The sequence below is a fragment of the Littorina saxatilis genome, linkage group LG1 (assembly GCF_037325665.1).
Source record: "Littorina saxatilis isolate snail1 linkage group LG1, US_GU_Lsax_2.0, whole genome shotgun sequence".
Lineage (NCBI taxonomy): Eukaryota > Metazoa > Mollusca > Gastropoda > Littorinimorpha > Littorinidae > Littorina > Littorina saxatilis.
This window is the reverse complement of record NC_090245.1, coordinates 40555966-40573302: the sequence shown is the minus strand read 5'-3', so window position 1 is coordinate 40573302 and position 17337 is coordinate 40555966. Positions and strand designations below refer to the sequence as shown.

At 37.7% G+C, this 17337-nt stretch overlaps 1 protein-coding gene across 7 annotated transcripts in view; it reads right to left on the bottom strand.

Annotated features, from left to right (window-relative positions):
* Positions 1-3952: 3952 nt before the first annotated feature.
* The window catches only part of LOC138969290 (protein MTSS 2-like), a 56611-nt gene continuing 43226 nt past the window's right edge, over positions 3953-17337 (bottom strand). For 5 of the 7 annotated variants that reach the window (XM_070342055.1, XM_070342048.1, XM_070342095.1 and 2 more), the window contains 4 exons: positions 16697-16900; positions 13074-13254; positions 11630-11749; positions 3953-9948 (listed from right to left, as the gene is read on the bottom strand). In XM_070342055.1, the coding sequence (XP_070198156.1) occupies positions 8816-9948; positions 11630-11749; positions 13074-13254; positions 16697-16900 (1638 nt within the window). In that variant the 3' untranslated portion in view covers positions 3953-8815. The remainder of the gene's footprint in view (positions 9949-11629; positions 11750-13073; positions 13255-16696; positions 16901-17337) is intronic. The other 2 variants (XM_070342071.1, XM_070342080.1) reach the window with 2 other exon arrangements.

The window sequence follows — 17337 nt, the reverse complement described above, 5'->3', positions numbered from 1 at the left end:
ATTTGGATTAAAAACAAGCTCTGAAAATTAAAAATATAAAATTTATGATCAAAATTAAATTTTCGAAATCAATTTAAAAACACTTTCATCTTATTCCTTGTCGGTTCCTGATTCCAAAAACATATAGATATGATATGTTTGGATTAAAAACACGCTCAGAAAGTTAAAACGAAGAGAGGTACAGAAAAGCGTGCTATATCCTTCTGTGAGTTCGACAGCTTGACTAAATGTTGTATTTTCGCCTTACCCGACTTGTTTAGACTGATATTGAAATGCGAGCGAAAGCGACAATATTGAACAAGTCGCGTAAGGCGAAAATACAATATTTAGTCAAGTAGCTGCCATTTTTCAGCAAGACCGTATACTCGTAGCATCGTCAGTCCACCGCTCATGGCAAAGGCAGTGAAATTGACAAGAAGAGCGGGGTAGTAGTTGCGCTAAGAAGGATAGCACGCTTTTCTGTACCTCTCTTTGTTTTAACTTTCTGAGCGTGTTTTTAATCCAAACATATCATATCTATATGTTTTTGGAATCAGGAACTGACAAGGAATAAGATGAAAGTGTTTTTAAATTGATTTGGACAATTTAATTTTGATAATAATTTTTATATATTTAATTTTCAGAGCTTGTTTTTAATCCGAATATAACATATTTATATGTTTTTGGAATCAGCAAATGATGGAGAATAAGATAAACGTAAATTTGGATCGTTTTATAAATTTTTATTTTTTTTTACAATTTTCAGATTTTTAATGACCAAAGTCATTAATTAATTTTTAAGCCACCAAGCTGAAATGCAATACCGAACCCCGGGCTTCGTCGAAGATTACTTGACCAAAATTTGAACCAATTTGGTTGAAAAATGAGGGCGTGACAGTGCCGCCTCAACTTTCACGAAAAGCCGGATATGACGTCATCAAAGACATTTATCAAAAAAATGAAAAAAACGTTCGGGGATTTCATACCCAGGAACTCTCATGTCAAATTTCATAAAGATCGGTCCAGTAGTTTAGTCTGAATCGCTCTACACTCAAAACTTGACTAAATATAAAAACACAAAAAATCGCAAAGTACGTGTACGTCCCCTAATATGGACCACCTTCAACAAATCGAAGAAAATAAAAGCTAAAGGCTTTTTTCATTAATTCATTAATAAGCTTGCTAAAAATAACCTATAACTAGCCCTCGAGAGTTCAAAAAAATATAACAAATAGTCTCCTTTTCGTGGAAGTTGATAATTTCACTTATTTTCACTCTGTTTTTGATAAGCTTCTTTAGTTTCCTGGTGTGCTTCAAATAATGCTCTCATAAACCCGAAACAGATAAATCTAAAGCAAATTTTAATTAGTCTGACTTGCACACAAAGTTGTATCATGTTATTTTGAAGTATAGGGGGCTTTTTACAGTGATTCGTGAAGGCCGCCGCTTCACAGGTCCATATTAGGCGCCCAGGCTCCTAATATGGACCATTTATGATTTTTTCTGTATTTAATTTTTGCTGAATGTCTATCAAAGCTATTTCACTCTAATTATCCCTAACTATTAACCTAAGAGAGAAGGACTACCAAAGACAAAATGAAACTTCTTTGCAAGAAAACAAGCTAGTTATCAGCATGAAACAAAAAGTGGTCCATATTAGGAGCCCTTCCCCTATATCTGCGTGCATGTGTATTTCTTTCTTGGATGATGATAATAATAACAATTAAATAGAAGTGCAAAGCCAAAGCACTGCATACCCCCAGCGAAGGACAAATCCGCTCTCTCTCTCTCTCTCTCTCTCTCTCTCTCTCTCTCTCTCTCTCTCTCTCTCTCTCTCTCTCTCTCTCTCTCTCTCTCTCTCTCTCTCAGTCTCTCAAGGACAGATTGTAAGACTAGGCAACGCCTAAAATTTCCATCCTTCTGTAATAAAGTTTAATCAATCAATCAATCAATCAATCAATCTCTCTCTCTCTCTCTCTCTCTCTCTCTCTCTCTCTCACACACACACACACACACACTCTGTGGCACACTGACACACGTACAAACCCCAAGTCACACACACACACACACACACACACACACACACACACCTACACACACACAGTGACACACACATTGACTCACACAAATCCGGCTAATACACACAAAACACACACGTACACACACACACACACACACACACACACACACACACACACACACACACACACACACACACGCACGCACGCACACCCCCATAATTATCCACTCTCTCTCTCTCTCTCTCTCTCTCTCTCTCTCTCTCTCTCTCTCTCTCTTACACACACACACACACACACGAGTACACACTCACACGTACACACGTATTACCATCAGAATATTGCACTATATGTTTACTTCAATATCACATGGAGCTGTTACAATACAATACAAAACAAGATTAAAACAAGTCGCGTAAGGCGAAATTACTACATTTAGTCAAGCTGTGGAACTCACAGAATGAAACTGAACGTAGTCCGCCGCTAGTGCAAAAGGCAGTGAAAGTGACGAGCCTGTTTGGCGCGGTAGCGGTTGCGCTGTGCTTCATAGCACGCTTTACTGTACCTCTGTTCGTTTGAACTTTCTGAGCGTGTTTTTAATCCAAACATATCAACTCAACTCAACTCAACTCAACTCAAATTTTATTGGCTTCAATTTTCATAGAAGAATTTGTCATATCTATATGTTTTTGGAATCAGGAACTGACAAAGAATAAGATGAAATAGTTTTTAAAACGATTTCGGAAATTTAATTTTGATCATAATTTTTATATTTTTAATTTTCAGAGCTTGTTTTTAATCCAAATATAACATATTTATATGTTTTTGGAATCAGAAAATGATGAAAAATAAGATGAACGTAAATTTGGATCGTTTTATAATTCTTTTTTTTTAACAATTTTCAGATTTTTAATGACCAAAGTCATTAATTTTTACGCCACCAAACTGAAATGCAATGCCGAAGTCCGGCCTTCGTTGAAGATTGCTTGGCCAAAATTTCAATCAATTTGATTGAAAAATGAGGGTGTGACAGTGCCGCCTCAACTTTTACAAAAAGCCGGATATGACGTCATCAAAGACATTTATCGAAAAAACGAAAAAAACGTCCGGGGATATCATTCCCAGGAACTCTCATGTCAAATTTCATAAAGATCGGTCCAGTAGTTTAGTCTGAATCGCTCTACACACACACACAGACAGACACACACACACATACACCACCACCCTCGTCTCGATTCCCCCTCTATGTTAAAACATTTAGTCAAAACTTGACTAAATGTAAAAAGAATAATCACATTAAGATATCACAGAATCAGGTACTGTCTCGCGATTACGGCTTACTAGCGTGAGACCACTGACCCATCTCAGTTAAAGGCTGTCCTTTTTAGAGCGCGAGGAACACTGGTTCTGTGCCCAAGTGGACGATGCTCTTATCCCGTGCAATAAACCTGCACAGATCTGTCTGGCGTGCATGGTTGTTTACACAGGTATTGTTGAATGAATTGCATGTTTGATATTCTCACTCTCTGACAAGACTGTATATGCACACAATGTTCTTGAACTTTCTTTACAAAACACACACAGAGAAAACAAAACACACACACACACACAGAGAAAACAAACACACATACACACACAGAAAACAAACACACACACACAGAGAAAACACACACACACACACAGAAAACATACAGAAAACAAACACATCCACACAGATAAAACAAACACACACACACACACACACACACAAACACACAGAAAAAACACACACACACAGAAAACTTACAGAAAACAAACACACACACACACAGAAAACAGAGAAAACAAACACACACACACACAGAGAAAACAAACACACACACACACACACTCACACACACAGAAAACACACAGAAAACAAACAGAGAGAGAGAAAACAAACACACACACACACACATACAACATGAGATAAAAAGGCCTTTTACAAATTTATTTCCTTCATGAAAAGTGTTACAACATGAGATGAAAACGTCCCTATCGCAGAAAGACTGAGACTAAACATACAGAACACTGCCAAGCGCGCAAAGACGGCAGCATTCACAGCTAACTTCACGCCCTCAAGCCCTGGGTAGAATTAATTATACACATTTTATACAATAATTACATCACACTTCATCTAGCCTAAGCAATGTGCATTAACGAAAAAATGAACCAATTAAAAAAATATTAAGAACAAAAGAGAAGCAATTGTAAGTTTATTTATTTATTTATTTATTAAGGAGATTTCTATAGCGCATAACTAAAAGCACTATGCGCTTAAAAGTTAAAGAAAGTAATTAACAAAAATGTTTAAGAAAAAACCTGCTGTGTATTCAATGCACTGTATACATTCTAAAATCAAAGCGCCTTCAGGAATGGCAAATTCCACTGATTACAAAAATCAGAATCTATAATATTTGTGTAACTGTTATTCTGAAAAAACCCGGAAAAAACCCAGCTACATCACGGAAACAATTTTACAATTACATGCTTCCTTTTCAAATCTGTAAGCTATCAATTCTTTCTGATAACATGATGGACTTCTTTTCAAACAAAAGATGTGATCAGGTCAAGTGAACATTATTATTTACATAAAGTTTGCTTTCTTATAAACCATCTCATAATATCCCAGGGAATATATCTGATGTTGCAATAGATTACATAATTCACAATAAATTGAATAATTCTTGTATGAAAAAAATAATGATGATCAAATTCATAGAATATCAAAATAAAAATAACCATGGTTAATTTGGATTTTGGTCAGTATGTATAGACAAGGTTTCTTGATAGATTCACTGAGAAACAGCCTCAACTATCCATATATAGGTGCAGTTAAGTTTATCACCAAGTGATTACACATTTTTTTAAAAGACCATTGTAACTCAAATCATCTTGGCCGCAAAGTAGATGTTCTTGGTTTTATTCATAAAACACATTTTTTGTTAGTTTTAACTGATGCGCCAATAGTGAGTAAGGTGGGTATGACAAGGAATCCGCCAAAAACAACAACAGCAAAATCAAAGCATCCAGATTATGTACATTAACTGATCAGTCATAGTTAGTACACATGATCCATGTTTTAATGTTATCATCTTCGAGTAAAACAGTATATCTACTTAACCATAAAGCTTGGCACTTCTCACACTTGCACTTTTCTGCGAACGCCAAGAAGACACTTGCACTTCAATTCATCAGTAATTCACTAATTGTTCTACGAAACAATTTTCAAAAAGCTTCAATAGCCCCCCCAAAAAGGCCACAAATAAGATATCAGTCTAATACTTGTGTACCTTTCAACTGATATGAAAGAAATTTTCTGAAAGTGACCGCTGATTTTGTGTGCCTGAAAACACCCTAGTTTTTCAACACAGTTGACACTTTAAGTGAAGGAAAGAGAAGTCAAGTTTCAAATTACATAATATGATACATAATCACATCTTTAGAACAGAAAAAAACAAAAATGTAATACACATTCATTTTCATATAGGCTTGTCTTAAGCACCTTGAACCAAAAGAGCAGTCAAGTCTAAATACCAACGCTGGAAATAAATCCCAAACATAATAGATGAGTCAAATAAAAGCTAATTAACACAAAACCACAGAAAAAAAGCAGAACCCTACTTCAAATTATATTATTTTGTATGCTATTAAAACTAAATGAATAATAACCGAAAATATATAATTTTTCACTACTGCATCGCATACGTCATTCAATGTGAGGCAAGCATTTTATCTTGAATATAAAGACAATAATTACACAGTTTTCTGCTTAGATGCAGCACTATTACAACAGGAATAACTGTACAAGTCAAGCAACAAAAAAACAAAATACATTTTCGATGCTTTTCTTTCGTCCCAGGATACAGTTACAACACTCTTTACATGAAGGTTGACATCCATGTTAACAGATTTACAGACATAAGTAACCATGCAATTTTAAACTGTCTCAAATACAAATACATGTTCACACAACAAATGATTCATATATCAACACATTCACACCTGACTAGGATAAAACTTGATGGCCACATTTAAAATTAAAAACTAATTTCCTTTGTTAGAAATCAGAACAAAATGCATCCTTTGGGTTACTTCTGTGTCCTTTACAAATACAAGGATTCCTTTTTATGTTAGCATATTAGTCCATGAAGACAGCATCAATTAAAAAAAAGGCACAAACTCATAATATTCTTGTACATAAACAAAATAAACTAAATCCAGAAAATCCAATTGATTTTGATTTTGAAAATGACACAGAATGTTGTATTTTGGAATTGACAAAGACACTTACAGTTGTCTGTCTAATACTGTGCATCTTGTTTACTAGTTCAGGAGGACAATGTTCTCTGCCCCCCTTTTTCCCGAGTACATTCAAGTCAAGGTAGCAAGCTACATGCCAAAAAAACGCACATCATATTCACATAATTATTATAAACATGCATGTACATGAAATCAACACTGATTAAAACCTCACACACACACACACACACACACACACACACACACACACACACACATGCACGCACGCTCACATGCACGCACGCTCACGTTACATCAACCTCAGAGTGAAACACAATGGCATAACTCCCAAGTTATAAGGTACCACTCACATGATTAAAAAGAAACTGGATTTTGTATACATGAGATCACACCCAATATTGCAATTGCAACTCCATCCTTCATTTGTTGCAAAAACCTTCAGTCCATTTTCATTCTGTCAACAAAATCAAACTTTCTGCATGTGCCTGTGTGCATTCCTCACATTAAAAAGAGCTATATATTCATCATACAGGCTGAATAAAAATCAAATGAAAAACGAAATTATTTCTTTCAAAATCTGGCTGACTGATTAGATGAAGAGAAATTTGTTGGACATGTTCCCAGGTTTACTGCTAGGGTGATAGTACTGTTAAAGTGATCTTTTTGACTTTACAAAAACATAATTCACAGTTTAACTGGCTTCTATTGGTGGTATTCGAAGGAAGGAAAATGTAATACAAGAAAATTCAAATCTTAAGTTGACAAAGCTACATAGTGGAGCTGAACAACCATATAATCAAATCCAAATAAAAACTGAAATAAATAAAGCAAAAGGAACTAAAACAAAATTAAGTACTTTTTCCTCTTTCTGTGCGGTCTGCTCAATAATGTCTCTGAAGCTTTGCCATTTGTTTGAAAGTACAATCACATTGCTTAGGTAACTGAAGTCAACCTATTATTATTTTTACTAAACTAAGCATGGAATCATAAACAAGTAAACATATAAATGTTGCTTTAAAAGAATGTGTGTGCAAAACTGAAGTAGCTAGAACTAGTTTATAACCGAAGCTTGCTAACTGTTAGTAACTATATTCAGTTATGAATGAAGATTAACAAAATGCATTACACAAATCTGATGACATAAAATAACAAGCATGATCTTATAAATAAAAGCAGCAACAAATCATTCTACAAACCTAAGATATAACAGCCACGGATTCACATAGAAAATTAAAACAATTCAAATCTTAAGTCCTTTCTCAAATAAAGCAGCCGGGTGAATATTGGTAAGTATGATTCTAAGCAGCAACAAATATCTGGCAAAAACAAACGCAGACCAAAACACCTTATGTGCTAAATATGTGAAGAGGGTTAATATTTGTGTGAATGGTTTGACCAATCTCTTTGAGAGACTAAAGTTATTTGAACATCACACTCCTGTTTTTGGGTACTACTGCAATTTTTATTTGAAATGGCAGACAACCAGAGCCAAGTCTTATTCAGCAACTCCCAAAAACTGGATAAATTTGAATAACAATCTAAACAAAATGTAAAACTTGCATATACTGTACTCTGAAATTATGAGTGACAGCAAACTTCAGCCTTCTGTACCGATGGTGTGAGATTCTTTGAGATCAAATTTCTTTAGCACCATACAGACTGGTAGCGGATATACAGCGGATATTTTCCAGTTAGACATATAGCAAGTACAAACTTGCAGTTGCAGTGGCAGTTGGGAGGAGCTAGGGGAATGCTCATACCGTGTTGCAGTAAAGTTACGATCTTATGCGATACTGTATATGATAAACGTTAACAGACTGTGTTTTTCAAACTGAAGATAAAAATTTCAGGTCGAATGAAGATCTCCACAGAAAGTACAATAACTGGCTAATATTGTACATTTTCCCAGTGATGGCTCTCTGATGAAATAAGTGAACAAAATGTAATGTTCTACTAATTAAACTGTTTCCTGATTATGTCCAAATGATTGAACATTACTGATTACAAATTTCTGTCTTCACAAAGTCTACTCATGTCTTGAATGTTCATAACTAAAGGTTTTATAAACAAAACAAAAAAGTCAAACTTCAACGTTTTCAAAACCAATTTCCTTGCAAAATAAATTTCTGGCAAAATTGTATCACAAACATGAAAAAGAAAGGTTACAAAAACAAAAATTCTGGTAGGACAAAACGTGAGGAAAGTGAATCAGATTAAAGTGAATACAAAACAAGAAACTTATTGTCTTTTCAGCTCCACTTGGAACTTTCTCGAAATGTTTCTCCACATAAGAATAAACTCAGCAAATAGTCTTGTCTCGGACCTACATTATGAAGTAGGCTTTCTCACAATGTCAGCATAGGCAACTACACAAGCAGGGAAAATTACAGCGGCAGTCTCCATACTACAACAAGACATTTCAGCTGCAAGCAGTTGGCATGATGACGGGCAATAAGATCGGCTGAAGGAAGCAGCCAGAGAGAACCAACATCTCTGGCAAACATCACAAGATCTGTCATCAGCTCAGCAAGGTTTCTCTACACATCGGACGCCTCCTCTGAGGACACTCGTTTCTTGAGCTCCATCAGCAGGTCTCCCTGGATTCTGGGCTTGGGGTTGACAGGCGGGGGTCTGGCATACACGGTCTCCATCTCTCTCAACTCCTCCACAGTGGGTGGTAATGGGAAGTCATCCCCCAGCCCTGCCTGCTGCATCTGGGCATGCAGGTTGCCTGGGTGACCTTGCCCAGGGTGACCTTGGTGCTGGCCATGACCTTGTGGGTGACCATGACCCTGCGGGTGACCATGACCCTGCAGGTGACCATGACTTGGTGGGTGACTATGGCCTTGTGGGTGACCATGGCCTTGTGGGTGACCGTGACCCTGCGGATGACCATGACCTTGTGGGTGACCATGCCCCTGCGGGTCAGGGTGGTGGCCATAGTATTGGGCTTGGGGGTGGCCATGGGGATGACCCTGCATTTGAGATTGGGGACCTTGTGGGTGATGACCTTGACCCTGCTGGTAAACAGGCGGATGTCCACCAGGTTTAGGTTGTGGAGGTCCTTGACCTCTCTGCTGACCAGGGGGAAGTCCAGAAGGAGGAGGCATCAGATTTGAAGCTGACGGGTCCCCAGCACCCCCTCCCCCTACGTAGGTCCCACCATCATTGTTGCTGGGGACTGGCTGCTGCTGGTACTGGGGGTCCTGATATTGCTGGTTCAGCGAGGCAAACTTAGCGTTGAGACTCTGGATGACGCTGGCCGACCCCTCCGAGGGAGGAGTGATGCTGGGCACAGCGTAGTGCCCGCTGCCTCCAGACGATCCCGAGGAAATGGACGCTCGGTCAGGCGACGGGGAGGACACATGGTGCTGGTGGGGGGTCTCTGTACTGTGCTGCCGCTGCAGCTGGCCAGGCTTCGGCAGAGGCGCTGGTTGCGATTTCTTCTTCTGTTGGATGCTCTGCTGAATGACGTGCAGCTCTGCATAAGGCGCCTCTGCCTGTTCGCCGCCCTGTCCATTACTGCCAGGAGGGGTGCCACCGTCAGATAGCTGGCGTACGGGGGGACCTCCGGCCGAGCTGATGGACGCTGTCCTGCGCACGGGGGGCGGGGGCTTTGAAGTGTTGATGGAACTTCTGCGAGAGAGGTTGGTCCCTGTTGCTGGTACACCTACAACACAGCGTAACAGAAATCATCAGCTGACCAAAATAGAGCAGCACATAGTACATGAACCATCTAGTCGAAACTTAGCAAAACTATGAATCCAAAAACAAGAATGGAACGGTACTGAAATGTTTTCATTTAAACAAAACAAAACTTGAAAAATAAAAAAGTTTCAGTACCTTAACATGCCTGTTTCTTTATTCTTGATTTTGGAAAGGTAGCAGTTTATCTGTTTCTGGATTTAAGCAAAACCCTTGCAGATAAAATGTGCTAGTTATTGGAGAACTTTTTTCAGAGCAGTACTTCTTTCAGTAGCTCAAGCATAGACAGAAATCTTGGCAAAAAGTTTTTTAAAATTCTATCAACCTAAAAAGTTGCCATGTAAGGATCACTTTCCAGAAAAAATTTTAAAATAGCAAAGTTTACCAGGATGCTGAAAAAAGGTTCTGCCATAAAACTGCACACCACTGATACATGCCAATCGCAAGGAGGAAAAAAGGAAAAATACGAGCATGCTTCAAATCATTTAAGTCTAAGAGAAATTAATACAGACAGAGAGGGATACACAAAACTAAACACGCAAAACTAAAACAAAGCAGGCATTCATTCAGTAAGCAGCAGACATTCTCTCTATGTAGAAATCATTATGTCAGACAAATTCAGTGCACTTGCAGGGTAACAAGCTGCAATGGCATGTATCAGTTACAAGCAGAGGGATTTCTGAATGTCACAATCTTAGACATCAACTTTCAAAACTTCACATCATTCTTCAATGAAGTCTTTCTTTCTTATGAGGCATGGGATTGTGAACTAACAACCCGTTCCAGGTGTTTCTTATTTCTTCTTTTAAATGAGAGGTGCATCACTTTTTTTCAACAACAAAAATAGGTGTTAAGCTTTTTGCCAAATCATGACTATTTTCCCGTCTTTCAAACTGGTTCTCTCTCAGACTTCTGGGTTTCTTGTTCAGAACAGTTTTACCCTAAGCTTACACTCTTTCCGATTAAAACAGGAAGTGTTACTTTTGTCATACACCCACTCCCATTAAAAGGTTTAAAACATCCGTGTTATGTTTACCCAATATTGGGTCTTGTCACAAGGTTAAACAATTCCTGTTACTTCTATTGAGTACTGGCTCCCTTTGAAAGGTACTCACGTCCTTAATCCTTTTTTTTACTTAATATCTACTCCTTAAAGATATACAATCCCTGTTAACATGTACTTGTGTATGTAAAGAGGTAAACAAAAGAAGTGATTTTATCGAACATCACCTCCTGTTAAAAAAAAGTTAGTTTATCCACCAGTTAAAAGGCAAAAGCCACTCTAACTCTTATCCAACATCTGCTTATCATAAAGGGTATTTAGGAATCCCCAATAACTTGTAAACTATACTCATCCCTGTGTAAAGTAAAATTCTTCTCTTTCTTATTCTTTTTTATTTTAATCCAATATTCACTCTCATTAAAAGGTATAAAATTACTATTTCTTTATCAAATATCTACTACTGTAAAAAGGTTAACAAAAATCACTGTTAAATTTAACACATGAATCATCCCTGTAAAAAAATAATAAAAGCTGTGAATTTCATCTAAAATCCACTGGTGTTTTTTCCTTCTTTTTTGTTTTAGACAAAAACCTCTTCCCATAGCCCAGAGGCGGTTACCTCCCTTTTGCGTCAAACACAGACCTGCAGTTGAAGCAGGGCGCTTTGGAAACATGATGGCACGAAGCGCTGCACTCAGCTCCCCGCTACGGGGGATTGTGAAATATTTCTCTGACTCGTTCGACACTGAAGATAAATCAAAGTCTGCAAACAACAGCCATAGGGGAACAAAGTCACATTCACAGTCAAAATGCACTTATTTTTATCAAGCAAAAACTGAAACTTTGAGAGTTCATGCCACAATTAAAATCACATGCTGAATAAACAAAATTTACAAAAGAAAAAAGAAAACTGAATTTAAAAAATATAGGAGAAACAAAAACACAAGAACACACTGTATATGAACACCAAATGCACAACTTGCAGCCAACACAACTGGAATAAATATTACAATAAACAATCTGTCAGTACTTCAAAGTTTTTTTCAGTTAAAAACACACACCAATCATGTTATTTTAAAATTTGCAGTGCTGCAAAATGCTGCAGTGCTGCTATTCACAAAGGAAAAACACACAGACAAAATAGAATAGAAAAACAATCGCAAAAAGATAAAACAAACAACTAACACTAACAATCATGGAAACTCTACTCCATGCAGAGATTCATAGTAAAAGAACACAGCCATGGAAACACACACACACACACACACTAGAGAGCATCACAAAGCAAACTCTCAGTCATGAATTGCCAACCAAGTTTTCAAAGCGCCCTACTTTTTCTTTTCTTTCACTTCCTTTGGTTATACACATGTTTCAGTTAAATAAATTGTTCATATTCATGAAACTTCAAATATAAATGCTGCAATTGTAAATTTTGTGACAAACTGATAGGGTGGAATGAAGAAAGAATGACACATGAATAACCTACATTGTTTGGCATTTTTTCCCCCAAGTTTTAACTTTATGAACATGACCATCTGAAGCATTTCTAAACACACAGGCAATAATCCTTTTTCAAAATTTAAGTGATGCACAATGCACACAAAAAAGATAAAAGAATGAAACATTAAGCTTTATGCAAAAGAAAGGGAAGCACTTCAAACATTTCAACACACATGCAGCAAGACAAGCAAAGTTTAGCCTTGAATGAGCAACCAGACAACAAATATTAAAAGTATTGCATGTATAATAAAACTTTCCCACTGAAAACGTCAAGAGGGTGGTGTTGGTTTTGATAGAACAAAATCTCCCTGGTTTTGTGCAAGCTCTATCCAACTTCCAAGCATGAAAAAAGAAACATTCCAAAGCTTGAGTTAGTTTTCTCTTCCCCTCTTTAACTTGAAAGGGGTGGGAGGAGCTGTGCAGGGTGGTTGCTCATAGCTGGCTTTCTCTGCATACACACACAATTACACAAACAGTCAGTGTTGAAAAGAAAAGAAAAAAAGAAAAAAGAAAATCTCTCTGATTCACGTTTCTTCAAAATCATTGCAAGCAAGGCAGTTCCAGACCCACAACATGATCTCACATACCTCCCGAAGCAATGGTGTCTTCTGAACCAGAGGGTGTGCTGTTCATCGTAGCGTAGCCGCTGGAACACTGCAGGGAAGTGTGGGAGGTGTGGCTAGTGGAATCGTACGTCGAATTCAGTGCAGCTGTACTCTCTTCCAACTCTCGTATGGCTGCGGCAAGTTCAAGGCTGTTCTGCTGCATCTACAGGGCAGAGGGCGACAAGACGTCAATTTTATATGCCGTCTTTTCTGACATCATTTCTAAAACCCAATCAAATGCTACTCCTGGCTAATCTGATAGATTTTAATCCATGCGCTCCAAAGCACTTTTAAGCGATTATTTTCTGCACTATTTAAAAAGGCAAATCTGTAACTGAGAAGCATTGCTGCTAACAGGGAAAACAACTGCAATCTTAATTCATGTCTCCTTGTTGAACTGTATATATTTAAAGCAAGGCAAAACCATGCACAGAAAATATGTGCTTTTAAGTCAAATCCTCTACATTGAGTTGAGGAGAAGGCTCATGAGACAGTTTCATCTGATACTGCCCAGGAATACTGAATTGTATGTTAGCATGCTCTTTTCATGACCAACCAGCCAATTCAACACTTCTCAAAGCAGTTCAAGTTATCAAACTTTTTTTTCTGCTAAACAATTCAAGTTCTCATACATACGCACAAAAATGTTATTAATGAATGTTTGCATTTAAAATTGTTTCAGTCTGCACACACTCACGGTTAGTAATATCAACATGATGCAATTCAGTCAATGTACTATATACCTTTATCATCATTCTGTTAATGTACTACATATTCCTTTATCATCATTCAGTTAATGTATGTTATTCCTTTATTATCCTTTATTCGGTTTATGAACATACATACTACATTCTTTCATTATCATTCAGTTGATTTGCTATATTTCTAAAGTGATATTCAGTAAATTACTATTCTGTCTGACACAATCATACTCTCTCTTGCATGCGTCAAGATTCTTGAATTAGTCTTAAATTCATCTTTATTTGCAGTAGAAGAAAAGATGAACCATAGTCCTGAATTTCCCTCCCCTTCCAGACCCTGCTTCTTTCTCTCTTTCAGGGATAAAAAAACACACCTCTTATTCACAGAAAGAAAATCACCGACACATAATTAAAAAATATGGGATATCTATCTACAACCATTTTTTTCTTTCTTCTACAAACCATATCAAACTTTGTCACCAAACAACACCCACAAACATCTTTAAACTGGAGCTATTTTTACAGAAATTTCTGTAACTCTTTTTGTTCTCTAGGTCTAACAACTGCTCTGATTCATGCATTCCCTAATAAGTCACTGTTTTATTTTCTTCACATGCATTTTTTCTCTCAGGCACCACAGCATGCAAATGGGTTTAAAAAAATGGACAATACCTGTCAAACTTCCCATCTTTCCCAATTCCAACCAGCAACACCAGTGTCTTAATCACTAACAAGTGTTTATAACTGACCTATCTGTCTTCAATTATGTCAGCTTTCTACAGCTAAATTCAGAAATGTTTATTCACGTAATATTGTTGTGCTACAGACAGGGATTGCATAGGATTAACTTCCATTTCCCCCCACACCATTAAAAATGTTACATGCACACAAAAATTCATTGTCCATAGACAAGTTGTAGATGACAGATTGTTTAACCTGCAACATGCCTCAACCACAGGTCTCATAGTCATAAGTCAGTCTTTTTTCTTTTTTCTTCCTAAGTGAAAGCAGGTAATCATTCAACCATTGAAAAATGAGAGAACTGCTGACATGGCAGTACCACCTTCTGAGAGACTGGCAGAGACTCATCCCTCACCGTGCGTTCAGCCATGGACAAATTCTTAGGAGCTATTTTAAATCATTATCCTGCTGTCCCTTGAACCCTCATAAACTCAGGCATGGATACACTCCATTTCATGAAATGCATGCAAAGTTCCAAATACATTTAGCAATACATACTGTACATTTTCTACGCTTCTCTAAATATAACATGGAGGTTTGGGAGATAGAGGTTAAAAACATACAGACCAAAAATAACACAGACTCAAAATTTGATTCTCTTCAACACAATATGGTACTTTTTAACAAAGATTTAAAAAAAGTACAGCTGTAAAAATTCTTGCTATGATATCATTGCGCGCCAAGACTGTGACAGAGTCACTGTTGTAGAATGTAAAAGAAAATTGCGAAAGAAACTGTCCAAAACAGCGAAAAATTAGAAATGCAGAGTGCATCTATGATCTACTTCAAAAAAAGAAGATGGAAGAGAGAAAAAAGAAAACGCATTAATCTGACCTTTGATCACACGCTATTTAAAAGGTCTGATCATGTGCTCAACTTTTGTTTTGTAGAGCCATGAATAAAAACAAAACAGGAAAACATCTGGCACATTACCAAACAGCACAGTACAGAGATGTTGAGCTGGTACGTTGAGCTATTCTCAAACCATCTCTTTTTTATACTCTGAAACGCATTTGCACAAGGCCTAGTACTCTAGCATAAGTGTTTCAAAGATTTGTATTCATTTTTAAAGTTCTTTATTTATTAACAGCGTTGATTCCGGTTTCTGTTGTCAGTTCAGTAACATGCAGGGGAAAAAACAACAAAACAAATGTTAGTTCCAGGTGCAAGTATCCAAACCTGTATGAAGTAGGCACAATTAGTGCTGTTAGCAATGGCAAAAAAGCCACACGAAATGTTGGTCATTTTAATTAAACAGACTTTGATAATGAAGTAGGCATATCAACATGCATGCAGTCTTCAAAACACCTTCTGCGTTTAATAATAAAGAACTGTCCGGAAGATTGCCACAGAAACAGGAATCCTGTACTTCTGTTACTGAATTAGAATAGTCCATCTTGAAACAGATGGGTATGGTTTAGCAGCTTAATTTTACCTAGCAATCTTTCTTTTCAGATTCTTGTTTAACAGTAACATGTTACCTGAAACAATAGAAAATTTTCTGAAATAACTCTGTTGGGCTATTGAAGAGTTGTGTCCCAAGATGCTGAGGGAAATATGCGATATCACTAATCAGTAGAGCCAGTGATCATGGAACTTCAATGAATAATGACGTCCGATTTACATGTTTTTGATAGAAGAAAGCATCATTTCGAGCAGTCACTGTAATTTATGATGTGTCCACTTAATACAAAGGTTTTTTTCTTCCGAAAGCAAACACATCAGAGCTCAACGATTCCTTGTCGCCATGTTGGCTGGCCTCAGTTTTAGGTGGCAACAACTCTTCCAAAGCCCTTCAAAACCACGACAGAGTTATTTCAAAATGTCCCCCGATACACAATCACAATGAACGGTGGCAAAATTCCTGACAGCACCAACAACAAGCAGAGTTATCTGTCGGCAGCAAAGCAAGTCAAAAAGCTCCCACACCAAACTGAGCCAGAGTTAGATCAAAGCAAACAGTGCAAGCAAAGGGACACACATCAAGGGCAAACAGCAAGCGAGGTAAGGGAGGTAATACTTTGTCACACGAGGAAAACTTGGACAGAAAATTTAACCCTGCTTCGGGAAGGGGAAAAAAAGAAAGAAAAAAGGAGGAATAAAAAAAAAAGACTGAATGCAACGCTGGCAGTCTCTCTGCCCCCCTGTGTGAATTTGGCTTGCCTTGGAGGACCTAGTGGAACGGCGCTTATCTACTTCTTCCTGTTCCTTTTTCTCTTCTGCCTCTCGCTCGGCTGCCACGGCCGCTGCCACCTCAGCCTCCGGTGATTCAGTCACCAGAGCGGCTGTGACGCTATCGAGGCTGCGTATGGCCTCCTCAAGGTCAAGGGCATTGAGAGCGGAGTCGTCAGAGGATTGGGGAGTGGGCTGCACAGGGCGCAGGCAGGCAGAGCAAACAGAACGGACACAACTCACATAAGTCATCGAGTTGAGTCACACACACACACAGGAAGAAAAAAACATAACCCAGAAAAAAATGAAAAAAATGAAACGAATACTACGAGAAACAAAAACAAAAGAGACTATATTTAAGCAGACTCACAAAGAGAAATGGATCCAGAACTTTTTGAACACATCTAGCTGTCAAGACTACCAGGAGAACTGTGTCCAAAGCTTACGTCATCGTTCTATGGTATTGGGTACAAGGTGGAAACCATGTAACCCACATCACTTTCAACTCTGATTGAGGGCTCTTTTTCTCAAAGGATAGCGAGATAATTGCACAAATGCCTGCAAAACTGTGTGGGGTGGTATCTGAACAGTTCGGTAAAATGCCTTTTTAGTGTTTATCCTCACTTTTGATT